General features: G+C 38.2%; 1 protein-coding gene and 1 long non-coding RNA gene across 3 annotated transcripts in view; both read left to right on the top strand.

The window, feature by feature from the left end:
* The window catches only part of LOC118813625, a 24,026-nt gene extending 16,796 nt beyond the window's left edge, over window positions 1-7,230 (top strand). The window contains exon 3 of the long non-coding RNA XR_005007660.1: window positions 6,913-7,230. This is a non-coding gene — a long non-coding RNA (uncharacterized LOC118813625). The remainder of the gene's footprint in view (window positions 1-6,912) is intronic.
* Window positions 7,231-10,767: 3,537 nt separating this feature from the next.
* Window positions 10,768-22,885, top strand: tcaim (T cell activation inhibitor, mitochondrial). Of its 2 annotated transcripts, none has more exons than XM_036585449.1 (11): window positions 10,768-10,908; window positions 11,434-11,508; window positions 11,876-12,008; window positions 12,145-12,295; window positions 13,915-14,173; window positions 14,968-15,090; window positions 15,450-15,547; window positions 17,590-17,681; window positions 17,809-18,041; window positions 19,845-19,976; window positions 20,973-22,885. In XM_036585449.1, exons 2-11 carry the CDS (start codon window positions 11,480-11,482, stop codon window positions 21,196-21,198), a joined length of 1,476 nt encoding a protein of 491 aa, XP_036441342.1. In that variant the 5' UTR covers window positions 10,768-10,908; window positions 11,434-11,479; the 3' UTR covers window positions 21,199-22,885. The 2 variants fall into 2 exon arrangements, with proteins under 2 accessions (XP_036441342.1, XP_036441352.1); XM_036585459.1 differs by having other exon boundaries at window positions 10,775-10,881.
* The last annotated feature ends 949 nt before the right edge of the window (window positions 22,886-23,834 follow it).

The raw sequence follows: 23,834 nt of genomic DNA, 5'->3' as shown, positions 1-23,834 counted from the left end.
AGCTCCCTGCCTGGGCAAACATGCCACACTATATTAGTGGGAGTCCTTGGAAGTCACAAGGTCACACAGGTTGGTGTCCTTGCCAAGTGACCCTGGCAGTGTCTGAGCTCAGGGGTAGTTTGGACTTGAATCTATTTGTACTAGCTAGGAAACATTCTCTTAGTGGACAACAAAGCAATTTTATGAGTTACTATGGATAAGAGTGTGTGTTGAATGCCATAAATGCAAATGTAAATGTATTGTCTTTGTGATGCATTTATGTGTACATCAGATACACACAAATAAAATGTATAACATGGGCATTATCATTAACAACAGGAAATCAACTGAAAGATGAAATTAGGTGAGGGGTGCAAATTTGGGGGATCAACATTAAGAGGCTATAGTGCACATACAAACCTAGCACAAAGAAGTAATAAGATACCACTTTTTCTTTCCAATACTGATACTGAATCCTGCTGTATATAATTTCTGCTAACATTGGACCGATCCCATCGACTTTGCTAGCACAGCAAAACAGTTGCAGATTTCATGCATAAAACTAGGTGAACAAAGTACAGCTATGCCTTTTTCTAACCATATTCTCATGATATCTAGTGCTTTCTAGTCAATATTAAAACACAAAAACATACAATATTATTAACAGGAATTACATTTGCATATATATATATATATATATATATATATATATATATATATATATATATATATACACAAGTGGAATATATGTCTAAACAGGTGGAATCAGGTGTGCTGCTTGTTTGGAATGAAAACCCACAGCCTCACAAGCCGTTTGCGGACAAGACTGAACCCCTGTCTTAAATTGTATAAGATGCATTAAATTTACGTTATGCAGTACTGTCAATCTTGCATCTGTTTGTTACATTAGTCATTATTTACCGACTTCCAGTTAGCAACAAAATTCTGCTATAGATTCAAATGAATTCTATCTGAAGCAGATTGCTGCCGTTATGCAGAATGTTCCCGAATGCCATCTTTAGCTTATGGCAAGAAAATGTCCGTCAACAGACTCTGCACCTGAAACGTCAGACAGGCAGATGTGTGTGTGAGAGAGACTGATGGAATTTTTTTCACCTTTATTTTCTCTGCGTTTTTTTTTTCTGTCACTTGTGCAGTTCGCCTTCAGCAGCTGCAGCGGGCTTGATAAGAGACTCAGCTCTGCTCCTGAGTCGCTCTCCTTCCAAATGACCGTCAAACTCAATCTCACACACACACATAGGCCACACTCATGCGCATACACATATACAAACCTACACACATGTATAAATATATATATATATATATATATATATATATATATATACATACATATATATATATATATATATATACAAAGACCGGTTTACCATATTTTTGGTGAGTTTATAAAATCATTCCACTGCATACCTGAAGTTAATCCTGCTTTGCATTTTGATTCATATTTCCATAAGGTTAAAAAGATATTAGCATGCCAATGCAAAATGTTGATGCATTTCACATTTCACAACCTACAGAAACATCTGTAACACTTCATTTGAAAGTTGCCTACATAGGGACTTGATGACGCATGCGTAAGCACTGAATAACCTTTGAAAAGCAATACTTGTGTGTTTATGCACAGATCATGTCAATATTAGTAAGATGACATGAGAAGTAAATGAAATTATTTTGACATCAGGGCCCTTAAACTAATGTGACAGACATTTTCTGCATTTATAACACTGTTATGAAGCATCATTCACATGTAATGTAACTTCTAAAACAAAGGCCTAGTCAGGATCTTTATATATCAGTTCTATAAAGATTTTGCTGTCCTCAAACTAAAGTGGTCATTTTCATACATCTTCATGCCAGTACAGTGTCATAAAATGTTTCATGTCCTCACGCTTATGGATGTGTTGTGAAGTCCTTATGGAGGAAAAAAAAACTTATTGTTCTGTCTTTCTTTCTTTCTTGATTTCCTTCATTCTTTCTCTGACTCTGGTGGATCTAAGTGCCCGATTTCCATTGGAAATACTAAAGCTATCTTTTGTGCGCTAAGCTAAGTCTCAACCTTTGGGTGGGCCTATACTCTTGCTGGCTAAGTGCAGCTATCTGAAGCATCTAGGAGAGATTGACCAGTCCATCAGCTCTCCGAACCCTGCACTGTCCCCTGCCTTAGAGTCAGAGTCTTCCCAGAGAACCCTCTACACACCTCAAGTCTAATCTCCCTCAGAGCTTTTAACTAAAGTCATCAGCATCTGGGTCAGCATTTAGCAAGCCATCCAAGCATGACTGGCTTCTTTCACAGAAATTTTCACTCACCATCAATCAAGATGCAATTTCCCAAGGTAAAAGAGGAAAACAAGGCAATCAGCCTGATAGATCAAAAGTGCCTGTCGTTATATGTAATTATTTGAATATGTGTAATGTTTGAATGTTTAACACCAGCAGAATATTTTAAAAGTTTGTAGTGGTCTATTTACATAGCAATTATCTAAATACATTTTAACTAGCCTAGATCAGTACAAACTATATCATCAGGATAACATCTCAGAGGCACAGTGTTTCAGACTGTGATTTTTATGATATATACCCATTTTGTATTTAACCCGCAGTATTTAAAACATTTGAAATATATATGGTCATAAAAGAACCACCTATCATAACAGTGATATTATAGGTGAAGGGTAAACTACCATTAAATTCAGGGCAACATTACTGTAGATTTTATTCCAAGTAATTCTGAACCACTTCTATACATCCATTCATCATGAAATGTGCACACAATGTAAAGGGCAGCTGGCATTTTCCAATGTTGTAAAAAATAAATAAATAAAATGAATAATGAAAAAAGGATACTTATGAGCTCATATTACACTACCTAAATACTGCTTCTATTTCTACAATAGCCTATGCTGAAATGCTCGTGTCTGCAGTGACTGTGCAGTAATAAAACGCATGTGAAGGATTATAGCGACCAGCGGCAGGTTTCTATTTTAACACTGGAGCCGGTGTGTCTGTTGGCATATAGAGTAAGTGTGTGGAAATGAGGACACGAACACTGAAGAAGTGATGAATTAGAGGATGTTGATCTATCAGACAAACTGTCAGAGCAGCAGCTGGTGTTTCACCAGGAAGCTGCCACAGCCCAGGCTGTCCGCTGCGTGGACCAAGCTGCAGAAATTCCACATTAGAAATCACAAACACCTCACTACACCACTGCGTTGGGATGTGCGCTGTAGCGTCTAAGAGGCTGGAGGGCCTAATAATAGCTATTCACTGAGGCTGTGTGGCCTCAAGGATTTTTGAAAATTAAACTCGGTGTACATCATCCAGAGCAATTACGATCCTCAAAGGCTGCCGGTGGGGAGCAAAAAGAAAAGTCAGTGTCTATCTCAACCAAGACATGCATGTCTTACATGTCCCTCTTTGAGGTGTGGATGCAAACACACTTGCACGTACACACACACACACACAGACAGACGGGCACTTCGGACACTGCCTTGGCGTTCTGGCATGCCTTCCTTGGCATGAGCGCTTGTGCATTTTCATCCGTTGGCTTTGGCATAATGCGGTGACATTCTTTGTTTGAAGGACACTGGCAGACATCCAAGAGCCTCCACTCACCTCTCGTGCCCTTTAATTGAAACCTTAAAGAAGTTCTCGGCACAAAAGCCCTCATGTGGGCTTTGTCGCAATTAGATTGACCAGAGAGGGCAGGCCAGCTGATGAAACAGGATTAGGCAGTAACGTATTGCCTGTATATTATTATATGCAGCTGTGATATGATCATCTGTGCAGGAATTAACAGGGATTGGTCTGCTGAGGATAAAGATGTGGCAGGCAAATGACAGAACAATAGAGAGGCAGGAAACAGGTGCCGGCTGACGGAAAGCCCAGACGTATTACTCGAATTTGAGTTTAAAATCAGGTGCAAGAAGAACCGTGCTGGCCCAAGAGATGTCTGAGGCTTTGGAGTTAGAAGCAAAAGACTGTACAGAGACTAATGGATACATGGTTTATAGTTAACAGAGCAGACATGGCCTCAAGGCCTTCATAACAAAACATCTCGGAAATGTTAACTACAGTAACTGAAATGGTAACTGCTATTCCAAGAAATTTTGGACCATTTCCGTTTGTCCATTGCTTCATTACATGCAGTGTAACGGGCAACTGTCATTTTTTAAATTGGGAAAAAAAACATTAAAAACTAAACTGAAATAAAAATTTTGATATAACAGCAACAATATGAATCACAGGTCCCTCCTGAATAACTCCACCAATTATTCAATATTTCTGCATAATTAAATTGTTAAGATGTGAACAAAGTCGTTCAAAATGATTTGATGTGAAAAGTTTAATTTTAGAGAAACTCTTCAAAATCGTTCACAGTGATGGTGATAGGAACCAGAGGTCAGAAATGTTTCATGCCTCTCAAAGCTACGTCACAGCAGCTGCTACACAAAATGGCTGTGAATACGCTGCCTCACAACCTAAATGCTGCTTTACAGTAGAACTGAGATAAGGTTTTGGTCTAAAAAATTATTTTGTTTAATGTATTCATTGGTGGATAGGTACATGCAGGACATTATGAGACAAAATAGTGAGAATAGTGACTTTATATTTTTAACATTTTTTTTTATTTACCACTAATTTTCCACTATTTTATTAACAATACATATAAAAATTCAGAACATGTTTAGGTTTTGGATAGCAACGATATAAGATATAGAAGATAAGATATAATGGCTATATGTGTATTGTAGACATTGTAACTCACCACTGTAAATTCTCTGTAAATTTCCCGTAGAATGGAGCATTTTACATCACTGCGCTCTTAATGACTCACATATCCATAATCGAATTATGAAGAAGTTTTTTAAAAATCGGTGAAATTCCCTTTTAAAACAAAAACACATAAGTCATTAATAATAATACAGTCAGACATCATGGATGCGTTGTTTGGATTACTCTACAAGTGTGAATCAACCTCTCTGGGTCAGTTCCAGTAAGGGAGGGATGAGGTCAGTGCTAAACTGTGAGCTCAGAGTTTATGCACTGGGCTATGCAGAGCTGTAAAGCTGCCCTGACCTCAACACTCGCACTCTTTAACACAGAGCATCCCCATAGCAGCAACACCACAGCTGGATTACTGCTGTAAACCGCAGATGTCTGTACATATGTCGTATCACCACCTTTACAGGAGAGCAAGAAAACATTCTTATGTTTAATGTACTAATATATGTTAATCCTAAAAAATAGACAGTGTTTTAGATCCTTTCTGTTGGTCCATTCTAAATGAAATAATCATATAGTGTAAAAGGCTGCTGGTGTTTTCAGATGGTGTTGTGAGGTTTTGACTCTTGTGTTTTTCAAGTCCATGATCATGCAGATCTGTCCAGCTACTCCTCCATGAAAGACCATGAAATGAATGTGAAAATCACTGCTTGTCTGCGCACAGAGAAATACAACAAATAACTGAAACAGAATATAATTGGGTTTAAATTGAGTCTCAGTTAATGAATGCTATTAACAGAGTCTGATGCAGAAAGACTGGCTTTTGTCTTCATTGTGCAGTGATGCCTAATGATGAGAAGTCTGATATGTCTACGTGTTTGTTTGACAGGTGAGTTTGAGCTGTTTTCTGAGGGAAGAGGCACAGGGGATGAGTGGATGAGAGGAGCAGACGGACGCTCTGGTGGGGCGGGTCAGCTGGTGTTGTGAATCAGGCCGCCGTAGTGAGAGGGAACGGCTTCTTCACAACACCAGGGTCACACCCTACCACACGCAGCACCAGCGCACACACACACGGGTCTGTTTTTGTACAATGTCAGGATGTGGGGTCGTACATATGTGCCACATAAAGTACACGTGCATCTGAGCAAATAATATCTGTTTATCAAAAATACCAGCATTAGATTAAAAGCAAATAAACAAATAAACAATACATTGTGATTAAATGAGTTAACCCAGGGGTGGCACAGTGTGGTCCTGGAGGGCTGGTGACCAGCACAGGTGATTTTGCTATTCTTAACACACCCACTAAACCTGGCAATTACTAATGAGTTGAATCAGGTATGCTTGAGTAGATAAAACAACAATCTGTGGTGGACACATGCCCTCCAGGACTGAAGTTCATCACCCCTGGTGTAACCAATTCCAAACCTCTCCTCAAGGATGTCCAGTATTTATGGTTACCTTCTAATACCTGCTTCATATAATCAGTCCATCATTACATGTACATGCGTACACTGACATTCAGATGTTTGGAATAATCATTTAAAAAGATCAGAATCAATGCTTTCAATAATATAAAACTAATTTGGTTATGGATAAAGGCTTTAAAATATGTGCAACTTCTCATGTTCCAAATAAATAGTAGGAAGCCAGAAAAAAGGAAGTTTCAGATGGATCCAGAATGAAGAACATACACAGAGCAGCATGGTGTATATGTATTGTTCTAAAATGACTGAGAAAGCTATATAACATCAATAATGAACTAACGCATAAATATCCAGAATGCCTTGTATTTAAATCTTGAAACTGAAAACTCATATTTGCTTAAGAAGTATTGTAAATAAATATAAAAATGTATTGAATATATATTGAGATATTGATAACAAAATCTAAAAATACCATTTGGTATCTAGTTTAAGTCTACATTGTGTAAATTGTTATTGTATATAATAAAATGACAAAGATTATTAATCTGACTTTTTTGGTTTAAAAAAATGAATCATGCAGCTTTTGCTTACAATAAATACTTAGAACTTTAAAGTCTCCATTTTGATGATATGATACTGTATGTTAAACTTGTTTTTTTCTGTTTTCTTTCCTGAAAATGTACAAAAGCAAAACAAAAAGATACACAGTGTTGTTTTGTGAATTCAACCCACAAGTGCACTGTTTCTTCACCACCACACCCAATAGATCCTGAGCAGTACCAACTGACGACACAGCTGAGAAGATTTCATGAGAGAAAACTGGACTGAAGCTGCACTCTATGGTCACATACACATTAATGATTTATTGCTCCGAGAATAGATTTATGGTAGATTCGACAATACAAAGCAAATATTCATACAGAGAGTGTTCATGATGTGATGATGCAAACCTGTATATAAAATGCAAAGGTATACTTGTATGTAAGATTTTTTTTCCTTAAGCAAAAATGTGATGATGCAATGACATTTTATCATTTTAATCTAAACTGAATGTAGTTAAATGGATAAGGAGTTTACAGAATGTTCATGTTTTTTAAACTTGATCCTGAAAGTTTAAATAAAAATAATACAACAAAGCTGAAATTCAGTGTGTCTTGTTTTTGATCATCACGTAGCAATCTTCATAAATCAGTGTGAACATATTAAGTGAGCCCTAATAATTATTATTAATAATGCGTCATCTCAGTTGTATTATTTATAATTTATTCATATTCATTTTATGTATACTTTTTAAACAATTGACACAAAGCAGTATAGCACTAAATATTTTTAGGCTATTGTTATATTTGAACTCCAGCTTTGCAGACTTTACTCTAATAGCACTTATGTAACAACCTAAATATTTCAACCCTAGTTGTACATTTTAATACGATAGTCACACTCTTGAAGTCAAGTCATTGTAATCCAATATTGTGACACTAAATATCTGCTTTTATTGCCAGCTTGGGGCAGCCTAGCACATCAAATTCATCCAAATTCAGCAGACATGACAGCACTTTTTGCCACAGTCCCACAAACACACTGAATAAAAAAGGGAGTCTACTTGCAGCCTCAACAACTTATTCACAAGCAGCTCAGTTTGTATTATCAGCAACAACAGTGGACTGTAAAGGCAAAGGCCACATTACATGTTTAATCTTAGAAGTAGCTTCTAATTCAGCACTAATAGGCCTACTACACCCACAGGTTATTTGTACATACATTATGAGATACAGAACACAAAAAAAGAAACAAAGAATGTGTGCCATTAGCTCCCTCTAGTGGACACAAACCTTACCCGAGTTGAGCTGTAGTGGCTCGCCTAATCCAGTGTGGTGAGGGCAGGAGGGAGTTTATCTAACAGAACATGTTGAGACACTAAAGGGCCCATATCATGAAAACCATGTCAATGTTTCTCACTTGAAATACAAGAATTAGTATGCAAAACATTCTGTTCACTCCTCAGTCCACAAAGTCCATATATGAAAACTAATCAGCAAAAACATTCTGTTTTTGAATTCACTGTTTTTGTGATGTCACAAAAACCAGAACATTTACATATTTCCGCATAGACAGCCTAAAGCAGTTCGGCCCCGCCCATTCAAGCTGAAGTTGGGCATAGTTGGCAAAGTTGAATAAGGCATGATACAAAGCAGCCGAATAAAAACAGGTCATTTACATATATTAGTTGTAATGAGGCAGTCACAAAAACAGTCTGGTGATAAAGAGAGGCTGGAAAATGGTTGTGTAAAATCAGTTATGACTAGTTTTGGTACATAAACCTACATAAATTGTAGGATATGGGCAACAGCAGGAGGGTAAGATTGAGCTTAAGGGTCTGCACACTCCTGCATACAAACTAATACCTCAATAATAAATTACTTTTTTGATTATTTTTAGACAACTGAAATATCTGAGATTGGCCTGCCTCGGAGCTTGGAGTCTTCTCTTTACTCAAGAAAATCAGCACATTAAACAGCTCAACCACCATGAACTTATGCACCAACAAATTCAGAAATAGACATTAGAGAAACATGTTTATTTCTGTAACTTTGACCATATTTTATACAACCCCAAATCAGAAAAAGTTGTGACAGTATGGGAAATACAAATAAAAAGGCAGTGATTTCTAGAATTCACTTTGACGTATTTAACTGCAGACAGAATTAACACAACATATTTCATGTTTCGTCCAGTCAAACTTATTTCATCTATAAATATACATCCATTCCTGCGAAATAATAATAATACAGTATTAAAAATAATTAAATAGTGATGTGATTTGAAACAAGTGATGCCAACAGCTGCTGGTAATCATGATTTGGCACAAAAGCGGCATCCAGGAAAGGCCTCACCCTTTAGGAGCAAAGATGGGCTGAGGATCACCAGTTTGCCAACAAATGCATGAGAAAATTATTGTATGTTTAAAAACAAGTTCTCAAAGAAAGTTAGATAGGCATTTGTATTTAACCCTCTACAGTGCATAACATAATTTAAAAATTCAAGGAATCTGGAGGAATTTCAGTGCCTAAAGGGCAAGGGCGCAAGCCTGAGCTGAATAACTGTGCTACCTGATCCCTCTTATGGCACTGCATTAAGAACTGTCATTCACCAATAAGTGATGTAACTGCATGGGCTCAGGATTACTCTAGCAAACCTTTGTTAAGCACTACAATACGTAGTTACATCCACAAATGCCAGTTAGGACTTTTCTGAGCCAAAATGAAGCCTTTAACTGTGTCCAGGAGCGACGCCGATTTCTCTGGGCTCGGAGGCATCTGGGATGGACCATCGCACAGTTGATTGTGGCCAGACAAATCAGTATTTCAGGTCTTTTTTTGGAAGAAGTGGACGCTGTGTGCTCAGGACCAAAAGGGAAAAGGACCATCCAGACTGTTACCAGCAAGTCCAAAAGCCAGGGTCTGTCATTGTATGAGGTTGTGTCGGTGCCTTTGGCAAAGTTACATAGACAATTTGGAGCAACATATGCTGCCTTCAAAGTGACATATTTTCCAGGGACGGCAATGCATATTTCAGCAAGACAATGCAAAAACACACGTCAAATGTCTTTGAAGTGTTGTGAAAAAGAATGGCAACATTACAAAGTGGTAAATGCTTTACTGTCCCAACTTTTTTTCAAATATGTTGCAAGAATCAAAATTGAAATAAATGTTTACTTTGAAAAAAAAACACAATAAAATTCATGAAGTAAAACATAAAATAATTTGCTGCTGTATTGTTTTTAATGTAATACAGGTTAACAACAATTTACAAATCACTGTTTTTTTTAGTTTCATTTCATTTTTTACATTTTAATTTAACGTACCATCACAACTTTTTCCAGTTTGAGTTATACCTTAGACAGTGCAGCTTTTGTTTTGTATTTTGCATTTTAATTTCTATTTCATTACTGATAAACTATATGTCCAAAAAAGTATCCAAACATCCCTTCTAATTAGTGAATTTCGCTACTTTAAGGTGAACCCATTGCACAGGCATTCGTTTTTGCGCACACAGCGTACAATCTCCATAGAAAAACATTGCCAATAGAATGGGACACTTTGGGGCGCCCACAAATTTTGCCCAATTGCAAGCGTTGGCTAGAGCGGTATAAAGCTCCCCCCCAGCTCTGGGCTGTGGAGCAGTGGAACTGTGTTCTTTGGAGTCATGGGGCTCCATCCAGCGCCTTTGGGATGAGTTGGAGTGAGGTTTGTGATCCAGAACTAATCATCCAACATCACTGATGCTTTTGTGGCTGGATGTAGTCACATCCTCATAGCAATGTAGGATAACGCTATGGTTTCAGTGAGCAGATGTCTACAAACATTTTGAACACATCGTAAAGAAAAGGCTTTGACTCTGAAATGCAGTCAGATTTGGGAATGCTGAACCAAGCCCACTGCCTGGTGGTTTAGTCCCAGCCATCATCTAACATCTTCATCTAATCTCCTGATTCTGCTGAAGAGTCTGATGATTTGGGTTGAGTGTGTTAGATCAGGATCAGATGTGAGGGGTGCAGAGTGTACTGGGTGAACTTTTGGGTTACACTCCTGTTTACACCACTAGATGTCAACAGCGCCACCAAAACAATGAAGAGGAGCCTCTGACTTTCTGTAAACGTGCTGTGGGTGTTTACTTGAATGGCATCCTGAATGAACCGGACCTGCTTCACTGATTCATTCTTCAGTTATCACAGGTGACATGCAGTAATGCACGGCTAAAGGTAAACATCGTGTAGTATTTAATTCTGTTCATACTTGTGCATCGGTGGCTCGCTAGCCAGCTGGTATTCGTAAGCAAAGCCATGCAGCTAGTTAGCCAGCTAGCTAGCGGGTTAGTTCGCCCTTGCCTTGCGTAACCTAGCTAGAGAGATTTCGCTATTGCAGCGATCTTTTCTTACTAAATGAGTGGAAAAAATAGCCCCATACGACTACTTCAGTTATCTGTCTGTCATTTTAAGCGAACCATATTCTCACTGTTGAGTCTTGCTAGCTTGCTAACTTTTACAACAAGTAGGCCAGCTAACTTTAAGTTAGGGCGAAATGTTTTTGTTGTCTGCTGAGTTTTGTCCCCCACATGTGATTGTGTAACACTGACCTTATAGCTGCTTCAGAGAGTAGGGAAAAACCCTCACTGCCTGTTATGACATGCTTAGATACTTTACATATAGAGGTATAGTTTGTTCGTTTAACTTGTTGATGATAAAATAGGCTGCACTGCATTTAATGTATGCGGTATTATTTTCCAGGGATGGTTTCAGAGCTTGACTACTCTCTCCTGCGACAGCTAAAGTGATGTCTGTGTCCTCCTTCCTGCGTATGAGGTTGGTTAGCTTAATCAACAAAGAGCACAATAAGTGTCAGTGATGTCTGCACATCTAGTTGCCAGGACATGGATTAATGGATTAAACCTAGTCTTAGACTAAATTTCACTGTCGTTGGAGAATTAACAGCGGAAAGTCGTCTTAGTCTAGGTTTAATCTAGATATGGGCCTAGTGTTTACCACGGCTAGACATTGCAAATTGCAGAAGAAGTGTCATTCCCAAATGCTTCCATTCTTAAATTATGTTTTCAAAAAAAAATCCTGGTTTAACCTGTACTGGATGTAGGACATCAACCTAATATACTGTCATAAGACTATTTTACTGCCCATAAATGAACTCTACTCCATTCTTCTGTTCTTCTCTTAGGCTTGGTGGCAGATGCTGTGCTGCTCAGATAGTTCAGAAAAGAGCTCTGTCCGGGGCAGACGCTGTTAACGCTCTCAGACCATTTTACTTCGCAGTGCACCCTGACTTCTTTGGCCAGCACCCGAGAGAAAGGGTATGAGACTTAAACCTGGTGTCAGTGGGGTTTTATTGAGGTGAATGCTGCCTAAGCATATTTAAGTCTATATGTATGTTTTTAAGTGTGCTTGTATCCCTCTCAGTTTTCTCTCTTTTTGTGCTCTGGTTTGCAGGAAGTGAATGAAAACTCTCTTAAACGGCTCAATGGCTATTTGGAGAGTCTTCAAAAGCCAGGCATGAGGTCGATCAAGCCTACAAAGCTCACTTTTTATGTCCGGGACACAAAGGAGAAAATAGACGATGAGAGTGACCTGATTCCCTCTGGTAAGTTTAATGTTTCCCTAGTCAGGTTTGTCTGATCAATGCAAAGTGCACTGCATTTTTTTTGCCATTTAAAAAGACACTTGTTTTACCCGTGTACCACATACCTTGACAATTGGACAGACTCTCTAGAACCATCTCAGTTACGTCCTACCCACTCTGACATTGTTGCAAGTGTCTCTCCCTATTAAATTTCAATGGTATGTCTCCTTGATAGCAAATTTACTTTGGGACACCCTCACAATGCCATTTTCTAACCACCCACTTTTCCAGGAGATTGGCAGAACTGCATTGCAAGTCATCATGAGATTGCAGTTATCTGTGCTCATTTAATCTTAACAACAAAAGCCGCTGTTTACACTGCTGTACAATGCATTGAAGCAGTCATTTGTAATAACATACTAAACAGTAGGGTTTGTGTCATCATGCATTGTAAGGTCTATTGGCCTACTACCTCATATAACAGCTTAATTTGTCTCTTAAACAATAAGCAATACTAATTTTGGTGTTCTGTCACGTTTCCAACCAAGAATGGCTGGTTTTATGATTCACCCTCATTTGGTGCTGTTTTGAGAATCATTCCAGCATGGTACAGGCTTACACAAAAGGAGGTGGAGTAGTAAAGGGGAGAGTTTAGAGGGCAAGATTCTTTGCCCTAGTCTGTGCTTCCCTCCCTTTTTCACTGTTCATTATGTTTCCACAATTTAGCAAATATCAGTAACTGCATTTCCATCCATAGGATTTTTGTAAAAAACACTAACACTAAGTTGGTCGATGTACACTATGGAAATGGAAATTGTTTGTAATATTTTATGCATGTTGACAACTTTTTTCAGTTCAGTTTTAGTGTAGAATTTGTTGATTGATATCTGAGATGTTGAGAAAACGATGCATTTCCACTTTGTGTCATGACAGATTTCCCTAATGTGCCTCTTACCTGAAACAGAAACATGAACAATATGTAGGTATATAGCTCAACCGGGGAGGAAATGAGAGCACTATTAAAAAGAATGCTGCAACATTTTAACACTTGCAGAGAGACAGATGTCCAGGAAAGGATATAGCCTTTCTAAATGAAAGGGCTCAGATGGTTTTATATGGCAGAGAAACGTGATCTCTTCTGTTATGGTTTCAGTGGAAAAAAATTTACTTACTAATCCTTATCAATAAGTTATGGGGAAGTCAGGGGGGGTCAAAGGTACTGAAGTTGTGACAAACATTAAATTAGGGATGGAGCACCACTTTGTTTTTAATCGATGAACCAAAAGTTTTGTGACAACAGTTTTTGCAGGAAATGATGTCATTATTTGAAACATTGTGTTGCAAAAAGTCAGTCTGATTGTATGGAGCTCCTAAGGTGACATAGTTATAATTTATTAATGAGGAATGGCCACAAATAAATAGTTAAGTTTCTCTTGGCCATGTGGCCTCAATATATTATTTTGTAAGAAACTTAACTTGTGGCTATATATTAATTTGTAGCCACGCCTTATTTAAAATAATCACCATGTCACCGATACATTTTCATTTTATTGCTTGCAGTTTGTACAGAAAGTCTGTGGAAACATAGCTAATATATGTTAATATGTTAACAATATAATATATGTTCTTCCGTTTACCAGGTTTCCGATCAGTGACTTTCACTCTGCAGTCTAAGGATGTCCTGAGTACAGTGATGGAAGTTCTGAAGTCTTGTAGCTTGTCAGTGGAACACATGCAGGGACTACTGAAAGCCAGAGCAGAGAGCCAGAACTCACCAAAACAAGGTGGAATTCCTTTCTATCGCCCCATAAAATGGGACAAGACATACTACAGCTTCACAGGGTTCAGAGACCCAGAGCAGGAGCTGGAGCAGGCCAAGAAAATGGAGACAACACTCAGGTACTCCAGTTATATTTACACAATCAAACTTGTTTTTCCTTTTCCTTGAAATCTCAACATGATCTTCTGTGCTGTGCCGTGGCATGGTTTTTCTAACCAAACTTGTCAGATCAGGTCAAATCAGATTGTAGCATACAATCCTGCTGTGCACACATTTGTTTTAAAAAAAAAATAAACATTTTTTTTTTTATTTGTCCTCAGTTTGAGAATTTATACCTGCTATATTTGAATTTCAGTAGTTGTAGTAGAGTATGAAAAACCTTTATTAACCCTGGCCAAAAAAAAAACCTATAATAGCTAACACATTATCACATACCTTATCATTGAAATGAGCTTTCGTCAGTAACTGGTACTAGTTAAAACATAACCTGGAAGAGCGTAGAACAGGTCTGATGCTGAAGCAGACAGCTGTATACCTACTTTTCTCTTTTGAGTTTGTGTGATATGAATAAAGAAAAGATACTTACAAACAGTGTGTTTATGCAGTGTACAACAGAAAAATGCTCAGTGCTCAAGACAGTGCTTATTTTTTGCCTTGCATTGACAGAGCTTCAAATGCCACTGGTACTGCAGGGCTATATCACTATGATTTGCAATATATTGTTTACTGTGCTCTGTTGTCTGTAAACCCAGAGCTAGTACTGACAGTAACTGTGGCACTGTGTTTAATAAAGTACTAACTGGGGCTTGCTGTCTTACAGTTTTTTATTTATTTTTTTTTAAATGAAGTGGTTATGAAATGCAGAATTAGTACCTATTATATAGTTTAACGAAGTGCTGCTCTGTCATTTTAGTCTGTGGCTAAGGAACAAGGAACCGGAGGCCACGACGAAGCAGAATGCGAGCGTGCCCCGTCGAGCTGAGCTGAAAAGACTGAAGAGAGAGCTCATTGAGAAACTGGGTCTGGTTGATATCAGGTCAGCTTGAGAGTTTTTGTGAAAAAAGTTCTTTTTTCTATGCATCCTTGACTGCCATTGGGTTGTTTTCCTTTAAAAGTACTTAAAGGTATGTGCTCTGTGTTCTGATTGAACAATTTGAGGCAGTAAAATCAATACCAATTCAGGTTAGTTCTGGCTCTGAACAGTCTTATTACAATGCTTAGACATGCACCACGATAGATTGACATGAATAAGTATGATGCACTGCTTATCATGATTTGGAAACTCCTCAGTGTGAGTTTAAACTTTGGCTTCCAAGTACAGCACTGTTCAGACAGGCACATCAGAAGGCATGAAATTTGCATTGAAATAGTTGCATGTTGTCTTCTGTCCTACAGGTGGCAGCGCAAATGGGGAGTTGCACACAGGTGCTGTCAGCTACAGAGTCTGTGTCGACTCGCTTTACAGACCCCAGAAGCCCTGCTCAATCTGAGAGGTACTGTGTCCACGAACGCGTTATATATGATTATACACTGTAGTACACCATAGTATACAGTATACGGTTCAAACATTTTGAGTCAGTTCTCACGTTATTAATTTTATTAAATAGTAATAATGTACCTTTGTTATCTATTTACAGTGACGTTTTAAAGTTTCCTGTTTTGAGATTTGATCATTACTTTTGTAATATGGGGCACTCTGGATATTAATGGCAATCATTTACAAACACGCACAGTTTTTCATTTACAACACTAGTTACCAACACATTAGACCTGTTACTATTACCTAATCGTTTAATTGCAGTTATTTGAAATGGTTGCAGTCATTTGCAGTCATTTTACACGGTCGTTACATTTCACAGTCATATTATGCAGCAGCAGACAAAAACATGAATTAAGTGCATTGGATTGAGGCCAATGAATGTAAATTAAAAAAGCAGTAAGTACATTCATTAAGACACACCTTATAACAAGATTATAGTATAATGTTTGTTTCTTTGCTGGCTGTGTAAGTAAGTCTAATGACTTTAGTATCTATGCTGGCAGAATAAGTGTTTTTTTTCTGCTTATATTTGCACTTTTGTGAAGAACATTAAGCTTTGCTTCACTTTACACTTAATTCTGTGTAACTGTAGGCATTTCTATGAGTGTGCCTAAGTATACATTCGACAGTACAATCAGTGTTAGCTTCTAAGTAAACATAGCAAGTAAGGTGGCTAATCAGCCAATCTGACCACTTTAGGTTTGTTTTTTAATAGTTGCATAGAATGAGCAAGAAACATCAATTAAATCAATAATCACAATTATTTATTAATTAATTGTCAGCTAAAATTGCATTGTAACAGCCCTAATTCAAATATTAATTAGGTTAAGATTTTTTTATTAGGCTTAATTTATGTCTTCCTTGACTGTGAGTGGTGTATTTGTCCCCTGTGAAACTATATGCTGTCACATGAATATTTATAAGAACAGATGGTCTGACTACTTCTGCCTTGGGTTTAACCTAAAAGATGAGGATTTAGATCCATTTCTGAGCCTTTTTGCTGCAGAAGGTTGCACTACAGCCTACCAGCCATTTGCAGGAGAATAACAGTAAATTCAATTGTTTGATGACTGATAGAAGAAACTGTAATTGGTGACAAAAGAGATTAAATATGTCAAAACTAAGACAAGAGCTAGACTCAAATAATGTCTTTTACATGAATGGTATATCCATTCTCTAAGATATAGCTATTCCTTCTGTCTGTATTTCACTCAGGTTTAAATGAGCTTAATTGCTAGAAGCAGAGTACTTCTCTTTGAATTAGCTTACAATAGGGAATCTAAGCACAGCCTCTAAAATATTTCTCAGTACTCATCTTTTAAGTAAATATTAGATGAACCAGTAGCGTAACTGCATCTAGGCAATCTTTCGACCTAAGAGAAAGAGAATTCAGCCAGAACAGCTTTGTTAGTTACATCTTGTAGCTAGGTAACTTTTCCTCAAGTGCAGTGATCTCTCCCGCTGTTTTCTTCACTCTCTCTCATCCCCCTCCCCATGCTGCGTTCATGTAGCAGTCAAATTAGAAGCATGTTGTTTTTTCAAAACAGATAAAAAAAAATGCTTAACTTTTTTTAAACAGTCAAAATATACTTAAAGGGTGTGCACTCCACTGACAGCTTTCACTATGGTTCTTTCCTCTCACAGTTGTGGCTGCTAAGCAACACATATATAACCTGATGTCTTTTCTTTCTGTAGAACTTAAAATGTATGGAGCACTTTGCACTGTGATGGTGAAATGTTTTCTAAAGCATTAAACGCTGCGTAGCTTCTGTAGGCTTTGCCTACTCTGTTCCAGTACCATGGCAGGTGATTTAGAATTTTAAATATTGAATGAGGAAATTGGATCTGATCAGTAGCAGAAACTACATTTGACGGGGGCAAGTGTAGACATGTTAATGTTAATGCCAGATGTGAACCTGGTCTTTATGAGTAAGCAGATGGGTCAAAGTCCATGCATAAGTTCTTTTGTTTACTAGTCCTTTTTAACCCACACAGGGCACACAGTAATCTTCACTGACCAGTCAGGGATGAACGCCTCAGGCCATGTGATGTTGGGAACAATGGACGTGCATCATCAGTGGACAAGAGTAACGTATTCATTTTATTCCACTTTATAGTACATAGTCAAAATACTCCATTCCTCTCTCTGTATGCTTATTAGTAGCTGGTTGTCAATGATGTTTGCAGTCTGGGACTGTGTGTTGCTCTTTGCAGCTTTTCCAGAGGTTGCCCAGTTACTGTAGTCTGTTCCAGCAGACAGTGTGGCTAAAAGACAGGATCAGTTTTCTTTTAGGAGGGATCCAGGTGATCCATATGGAGCGAGTGGGTCCTGTTCTGCCACTAGAGGAGCATTACAGCACCCTCAACACCTTCCACAAGAGACTGCTGCCCCACCGGCTCGCCCTGCACCCCCGCAGCCTGGAGGGCCTCACCATGACCCTGGAGAAGTAAGGCTAATTTAACAGTTTTCTTAAGCGATTGCCTGTTGTTCATAAATTCATCCTGTGTACCATTTCAGGTGCTAAAATATTCAGGTTTACACACATTTCCTTCTCATAATTTTGAGATGAGTGCTATTCCATAGACCCGAAACCATTTTTGTCTGATGTCTGAAATCTGAAGCTGTGGTCTGAGGATGTCCTAAATCTTACACAATAACTAAGTGGCCTTTTTACATAGGCATAGGTTTATCTTGACACAATGGCATTTACTGCCAAACATACATATATGCATGCATACATCAATATACATACATACGTACATTCATCTACACACACACACACACACACACACACACACACACATAAAAAAAAATTAATTAAAACAATAAAATAATTTTTGTTCATTTATTATATTAGTAATTAGAACCTTATTTAACAACTGACCTATGTGTAAAAAATCTTTATTGTGCAAAAAAAGCTGAATAATATATAATAAACTGAACAATATAAACCTGTGGTGTGTACTTGTAAGCATGCAGCAGCTTCTCTGGCTCATCATATATGGTGCTGAATGTCATTTCACACCCAAGTTTTGCAAGTCATTTGTCTGATATGTGCGTACTGTACACTCATGAATACGTGTTCTGAGCGACAGACTCTGCTAGAGTTTAGTAAATATTACAGCGGCAGGTGACCAAGTACTGAAAGAAGCCTGAGTCAGATATTCAGGTAAGGGGCTCCCGTTAGCATATTTACACTGTTTGTATGTTGTTAACTGGCTTATTTGTGGCATACCAGCAAAACAAATTGCTTAGGAAGAGATCCAGCTGGCATATCACCCACTGACTGTTTTCAAAATACTGGTTTTACAAATTTTGCAATGAATTTACAAATATTGCAATTTTGCAATATATATATATATATTTTTTACTGCTGCTTGTCAACCCACACCAGCGACATGTTAAGTCTACCATCAAAAGTGCTTTGTGGTATCGGTCATAGGTATGGTTATCCTCATCGCTGATACCAATTCTGCGTGTGTATGCCAGTATCGGCACAACACTAATGTTCACGTATGAGCATACTTGTGCCTTCTATGAAATAAATTCATATATGGGCAATTCTTTTTTTTTTTTTAATGCGGTGTTTTGAAGACCTGTCTCCTACAGTAGTGCATACTTATAGGTAGATCCCTTCATAAAACTTTAGGTAGAGTATTTGATATTTTGATTTTAATAACCTAAATCACTGCATGAGAAATACTAATAATATGCCCATACTTGGTAGGACGTCTCAATGAATAGGACAAATTATTAGAACATCGGTAGTGAATAAGTTCTTACCTTCATTGAGGCACTGTTAGTACAGTAACCATCTCTAACCATGACCAGACACAGGCCTGTTATGACCTTTCATACCTTTATTTACATTTTGTCATGACTTTAGGAACTGAAAAGGCTGCGTTTAGCTGACGACAGATTCAGCTTCTATATCTAATACATCTACACAACTAATATATCTTGCAGTCTAGTTTAAGAAAAGCTGGGAAGTGTGAATGCATGTTTCATACTGACAGAATATTTGGTGTTAATATTTCTCCTCCTGCTTTTCTTTCAGTAAATTATTTTAAATTACATTGCTTTTCTGTTGAATGCAGCAGCCTATAAAACGGTCAGATTCTGTAGATTTCACTTTCTGCTCACTGACTGAATGTACTGTTGGTGTCTTTTCTGCTTTGGACCAGTGAGTCCTCAGTGTTCAGCAGTAGACTTAAACTCCTCTGTACTCTGTGTTCTGTGATTGCCATAGTGACCGTTCCACCCCCAGACTCCATGAGATGGGCCACTTCATCATCCCTGTAATGTGTGACGCTGTGCAGTTGCAGAACTTCCTGCAGAGCCACGCCCAGGAGGCCCGCAGACGCATGCAGCACAAGGACCAGTAAGTGCTACTGTGGCGAGTGCACACTTACTTAAGCAAGCAATTTAACTTGTACTTCTATCATTACAACTGGAACAGAAGATATTTCCTAGTTTCATTTCAAATAAATGATAATCGTTCATCAATATCTGTTTGGACATAAAAATCAAAGATGCCATTGTATTTACCAAAGCTTTGAGAAGCATTAGAATTGTGGCAACTTGAACATCCCAAGATGAATCTTATGTCCAAATTACTGTGAATTTTTTGTTTTGTTGTTTTTAAGAAAGACATAGTTTACCCATTGTTTGCAAGGTTTGATTGGGCAAAATATCTGCCCAAACCTGACTCAAAACCTGGTCTAGGATAGCTGATAGCAGATTTTTGTTTTGTTTGTCAATGATCTGAAGACAGTGGCCTAACCAGAATTTACTTTTACAGTGGGGTGATTAGGGGGCCCAACTAGCAGGCATTATGCCCCAAAGAAATAACTATAGTGATAAACATAGCCTTGTTTGCTGCAGCTCCCATAACCAGAGAAACAAAAAATGAAATTTAATACAACATCCAATTGCTAACTTTGCATTCAACCTCCTAGCTGACAGCATACCACAGCTAATTAACCATGGGCCTGCCTTGTATTAGTGCAGTATGCATAGATGCCTGGGGCGAATGGTTAAGACCTTCTGGGTTTTTTTTGTTGCAGTATTTCCTTTGCAATATTGGATAGTATTTCATCTGCAGCGTTGTTTCCTTTGCCACAGTAAACTTTATTACTTACCTGGCTCGCTAACTAGGTGAGAGGGACCCCCTGTAGCTACACGCTTGTCTGAGGTTATCCAGAGCCAGATAGGGATTTAGAATTTGTGGGTCAGATCACATTTGGGCAGTATCTTCTGGGGCTATATTCAGGTTTGGAACAAAGATTCAGGCCCAGGTAAAGTCTATTGTTGGGTTACTTGGAAAACTACAAAGCTACTTTTCGTGGTTCAGCAGAATCCGTTTGTGTTCCTGCAGGTTGGAGGCTGAGGAGGAGAATGTGATGTCCAGCTGTGTTCAAGACCTGTCTCTGCGCAGTCTGTCCAAAGAGCCCAGCGTTTCTAGCAGTCAAATGATCCCGTGCTGCAGACGGTTGATGGAGGAGAGGTCTCCCCACATGCAGGGCCTGCACCTCCATGTCTCACACTTCTACTCTGTTATGCAGGATGGCGATCTGTGTATTCCCTGGGACTGGAAGGGCTGATGCACTCTCACACACTCGCAAATACAAACACCCTGTGAGTGCTTGGGCAGCAAGACCTGTAGGACTTGCAGCTATATAGATGTGGAAGGTTGTAGTGGTTTGCCAACTTGTATGTATATCATATAATCTGAATGCACTTTGGTTTCATGACTCAAGCAGATGGGAGGTTTGCTTTTAAAGCAGTCAACATGAAATACCAAATGAAGGGTTCTTGTGCCATAAATTAGTATATTGGTTATGTTGACTGTAAATGTGACTTTGAATTGAAGCACTAACACTAAGGATTGAGTAAGTTGCCATTAGCCACATATTGCTTTGGATGAGTCATTTGTACAGTCACTTTATTTACAGTCTCGCAGGAGCCTGGAACGGTTATTGGATGTAAAGTATCTTTTTGTTATGGACTTGAATTACCTTTCCATGACTCAACAGCGTGAACCTCTGTTCCATTTTAAATGGCAAATGACACAAGTGTTGGCCAAAAGGAGAAGGGAATAGCTGTTGAGTATTAGCACACTACACTGCCTGAATTTGCTGCAGACTATGTAATGCATCTGCTGTCCACTAGATGGAAATCAACTGCAGTCATCAGGAAACTTCACTAAAAGTGTACCAGAAAAACACCCATTCCACTAACAGTGTATTTAATGGTCACTGATTTTCAGCATTTCATCCTCATCATGGAATAATATATTTTGCTTAATATACTGTGAAACAAGACTGCAAATGGCTGATAACTGTGTGCAGAAAGCTGTGAGATGTTGAGCTGGGTTTGGACCCCAGCAATGCTTTTTGAAACTTTCAGAGAAGAAACAGTTTAATTCCTGGGACCTGCCTCTTAAAGCTGTCTCACTCAAGTAAATAAATAAAGCTTGACTGTGGGTGTGCTTTTAGACCTCACTTGGACCCACTTATAAACTGTATGAATCTGTTCCACTTAGTTTTCAATATGAGCGCACAAGTGGCAGGAAAGTGACTTTGTTTTAAAGTTACTCAGCTATAAATGAATTAACCAGCTGACATTGGCTTGGAGAAACTTGCCAAAAGTTTTTTTTTTGAGTAATGACTTTATAAGAAAGTCAGTGCTGCTCTTTATATTACCCCACAAACCATGGAAGGTGTTAATCCTATACAGTTGTATGCAAATGGTTCAACATCTTTGGTCAAATGACGTGTTTTGTTGATTTACTAAGTGAAAATATGTCATATCATCAACAGGCAATAAACTCAAATATGGCAGATTTATGAGTTTAATATATTGGAGGAAAAAAAAATACAAAATATAACACAAAATATAAAATGTGTCATAACTTTTGCACAGGCCACATTTTGTGTTTGATTTTTTTCCCCTTAAAATATTAAATTCAACAAAACAGTAATGGTGCATTTGAATCTGCAGAAGTGTGTTCTCTGTAGAGGATAGATAACTTATTTTCACTTAGAGCATCAACAGAATGTCATTTGACCTGGGGCACCCAAACAACTGTAGATTAGTCTTTATTAATTGTAAGTCCTGAACTGTTGTCATGCAAGATACATGGTTATATTTAAATCTTGTGTGTGTATAATGTGTTATTTAGCACAGTGTTAATGTTTCAAATGTTGTAACTGCAAATGAGTAAATTATTTAATCTGTTCTATCAGAGTTTATCAGACTAATTGGGGTTAATAAAGCCGTATTCTAGTACTGCCTTATTTGTTATTTTTTGGGAAATCTCGGAAAAGACTGCTACTCCACATTTCTAGAGAGAAGTAAATTATATCCAACCAAACTGATTTTAGATGTACTAATCCATGCCAGTGTTTGTCTAAGGGAGAATCAGAAGTTAAAATGAAAATTGCTTATGGAAGGGTGAATAAAATGTTTTCATAGGGCAGTATAAAAAAATGAACGGGCACGAATTCAGGTTTTCCCTAACGTTTACAGCTTGTAGTTTTTAACCTTTCCGTACAGATCTACTTAATTTCCTTTCTTAGTAGCGACTACAGGTGTTCTCAGTAATGTGCAGGTCCTGTGTATTCTGCTGGTAAAAGTAGTAATGGCTCTGTGTGTTCTGCGTGAGCCAGTGTGTTTCTTTTTAGTGTTAATCTCTTTTGCCTCTCGTTCATTTTAAAGTAATAGTAGGTTGTTCAGTTACTGTGGAACCCCCTCTGAGTTCAAGTGCATGTCTGACAGCAGTGGCATTAAATCTTGAGCCTCCTTGAACTCTGTGACACACAATAGTTAGCGTGCATTAGGGTCCTGTCCAAATGACACAAAAAGGAACACTTACGTTGAATTACCATGGGAATCAAGTCCATTCCGTCCATTCTGCTGTACTGCCTGGAAAAAAAGAAAAAGGAAAGAAAGAAAGGGGATAGAAAGAAAACACATGTAGCACTTTAAGGAAACCTGCAGCTACACGGCTGCATCATCACAGACCACTTAAATAAAAACTGTAGAGAGTAGTATTGGGATTGTTACATAGAAATAGAACATTTGTCTTTGCCGATGTGGCCTGAAGTCAAGTGCTGCAACAAAATAAGAAATCAAATATACAGCTACAGGAAGTGTAATGTATAGCAGACAGTAAACCACATTCTCACAGTTTACTCCAGTTAGGCCTAAGGTGGGCCTATGTACAGCCTTAATGCCT

The sequence above is a fragment of the Colossoma macropomum genome, unplaced genomic scaffold (assembly GCF_904425465.1).
Source record: "Colossoma macropomum unplaced genomic scaffold, Colossoma_macropomum, whole genome shotgun sequence".
NCBI lineage: Eukaryota > Metazoa > Chordata > Actinopteri > Characiformes > Serrasalmidae > Colossoma > Colossoma macropomum.
This window is presented reverse-complemented; position numbering and strand designations above follow the sequence as displayed.

What these genes read in the sequence shown, in the direction of transcription:
- tcaim (XM_036585449.1), top strand. Translation starts at nt 11,480, where the DNA reads ATGTCTGTGTCCTCCTTCCTGCGTATGAG. An exon ending in GCCAGCACCCGAGAGAAAGG is followed by an intron (nt 12,009 to 12,144) that starts GTATGAGACTTA and finishes TCTGGTTTGCAG; the next exon opens with GAAGTGAATGAAAACTCTCT. An exon ending in AGCCCTGCTCAATCTGAGAG is followed by an intron (nt 15,548 to 17,589) that starts GTACTGTGTCCA and finishes TAACCCACACAG; the next exon opens with GGCACACAGTAATCTTCACT.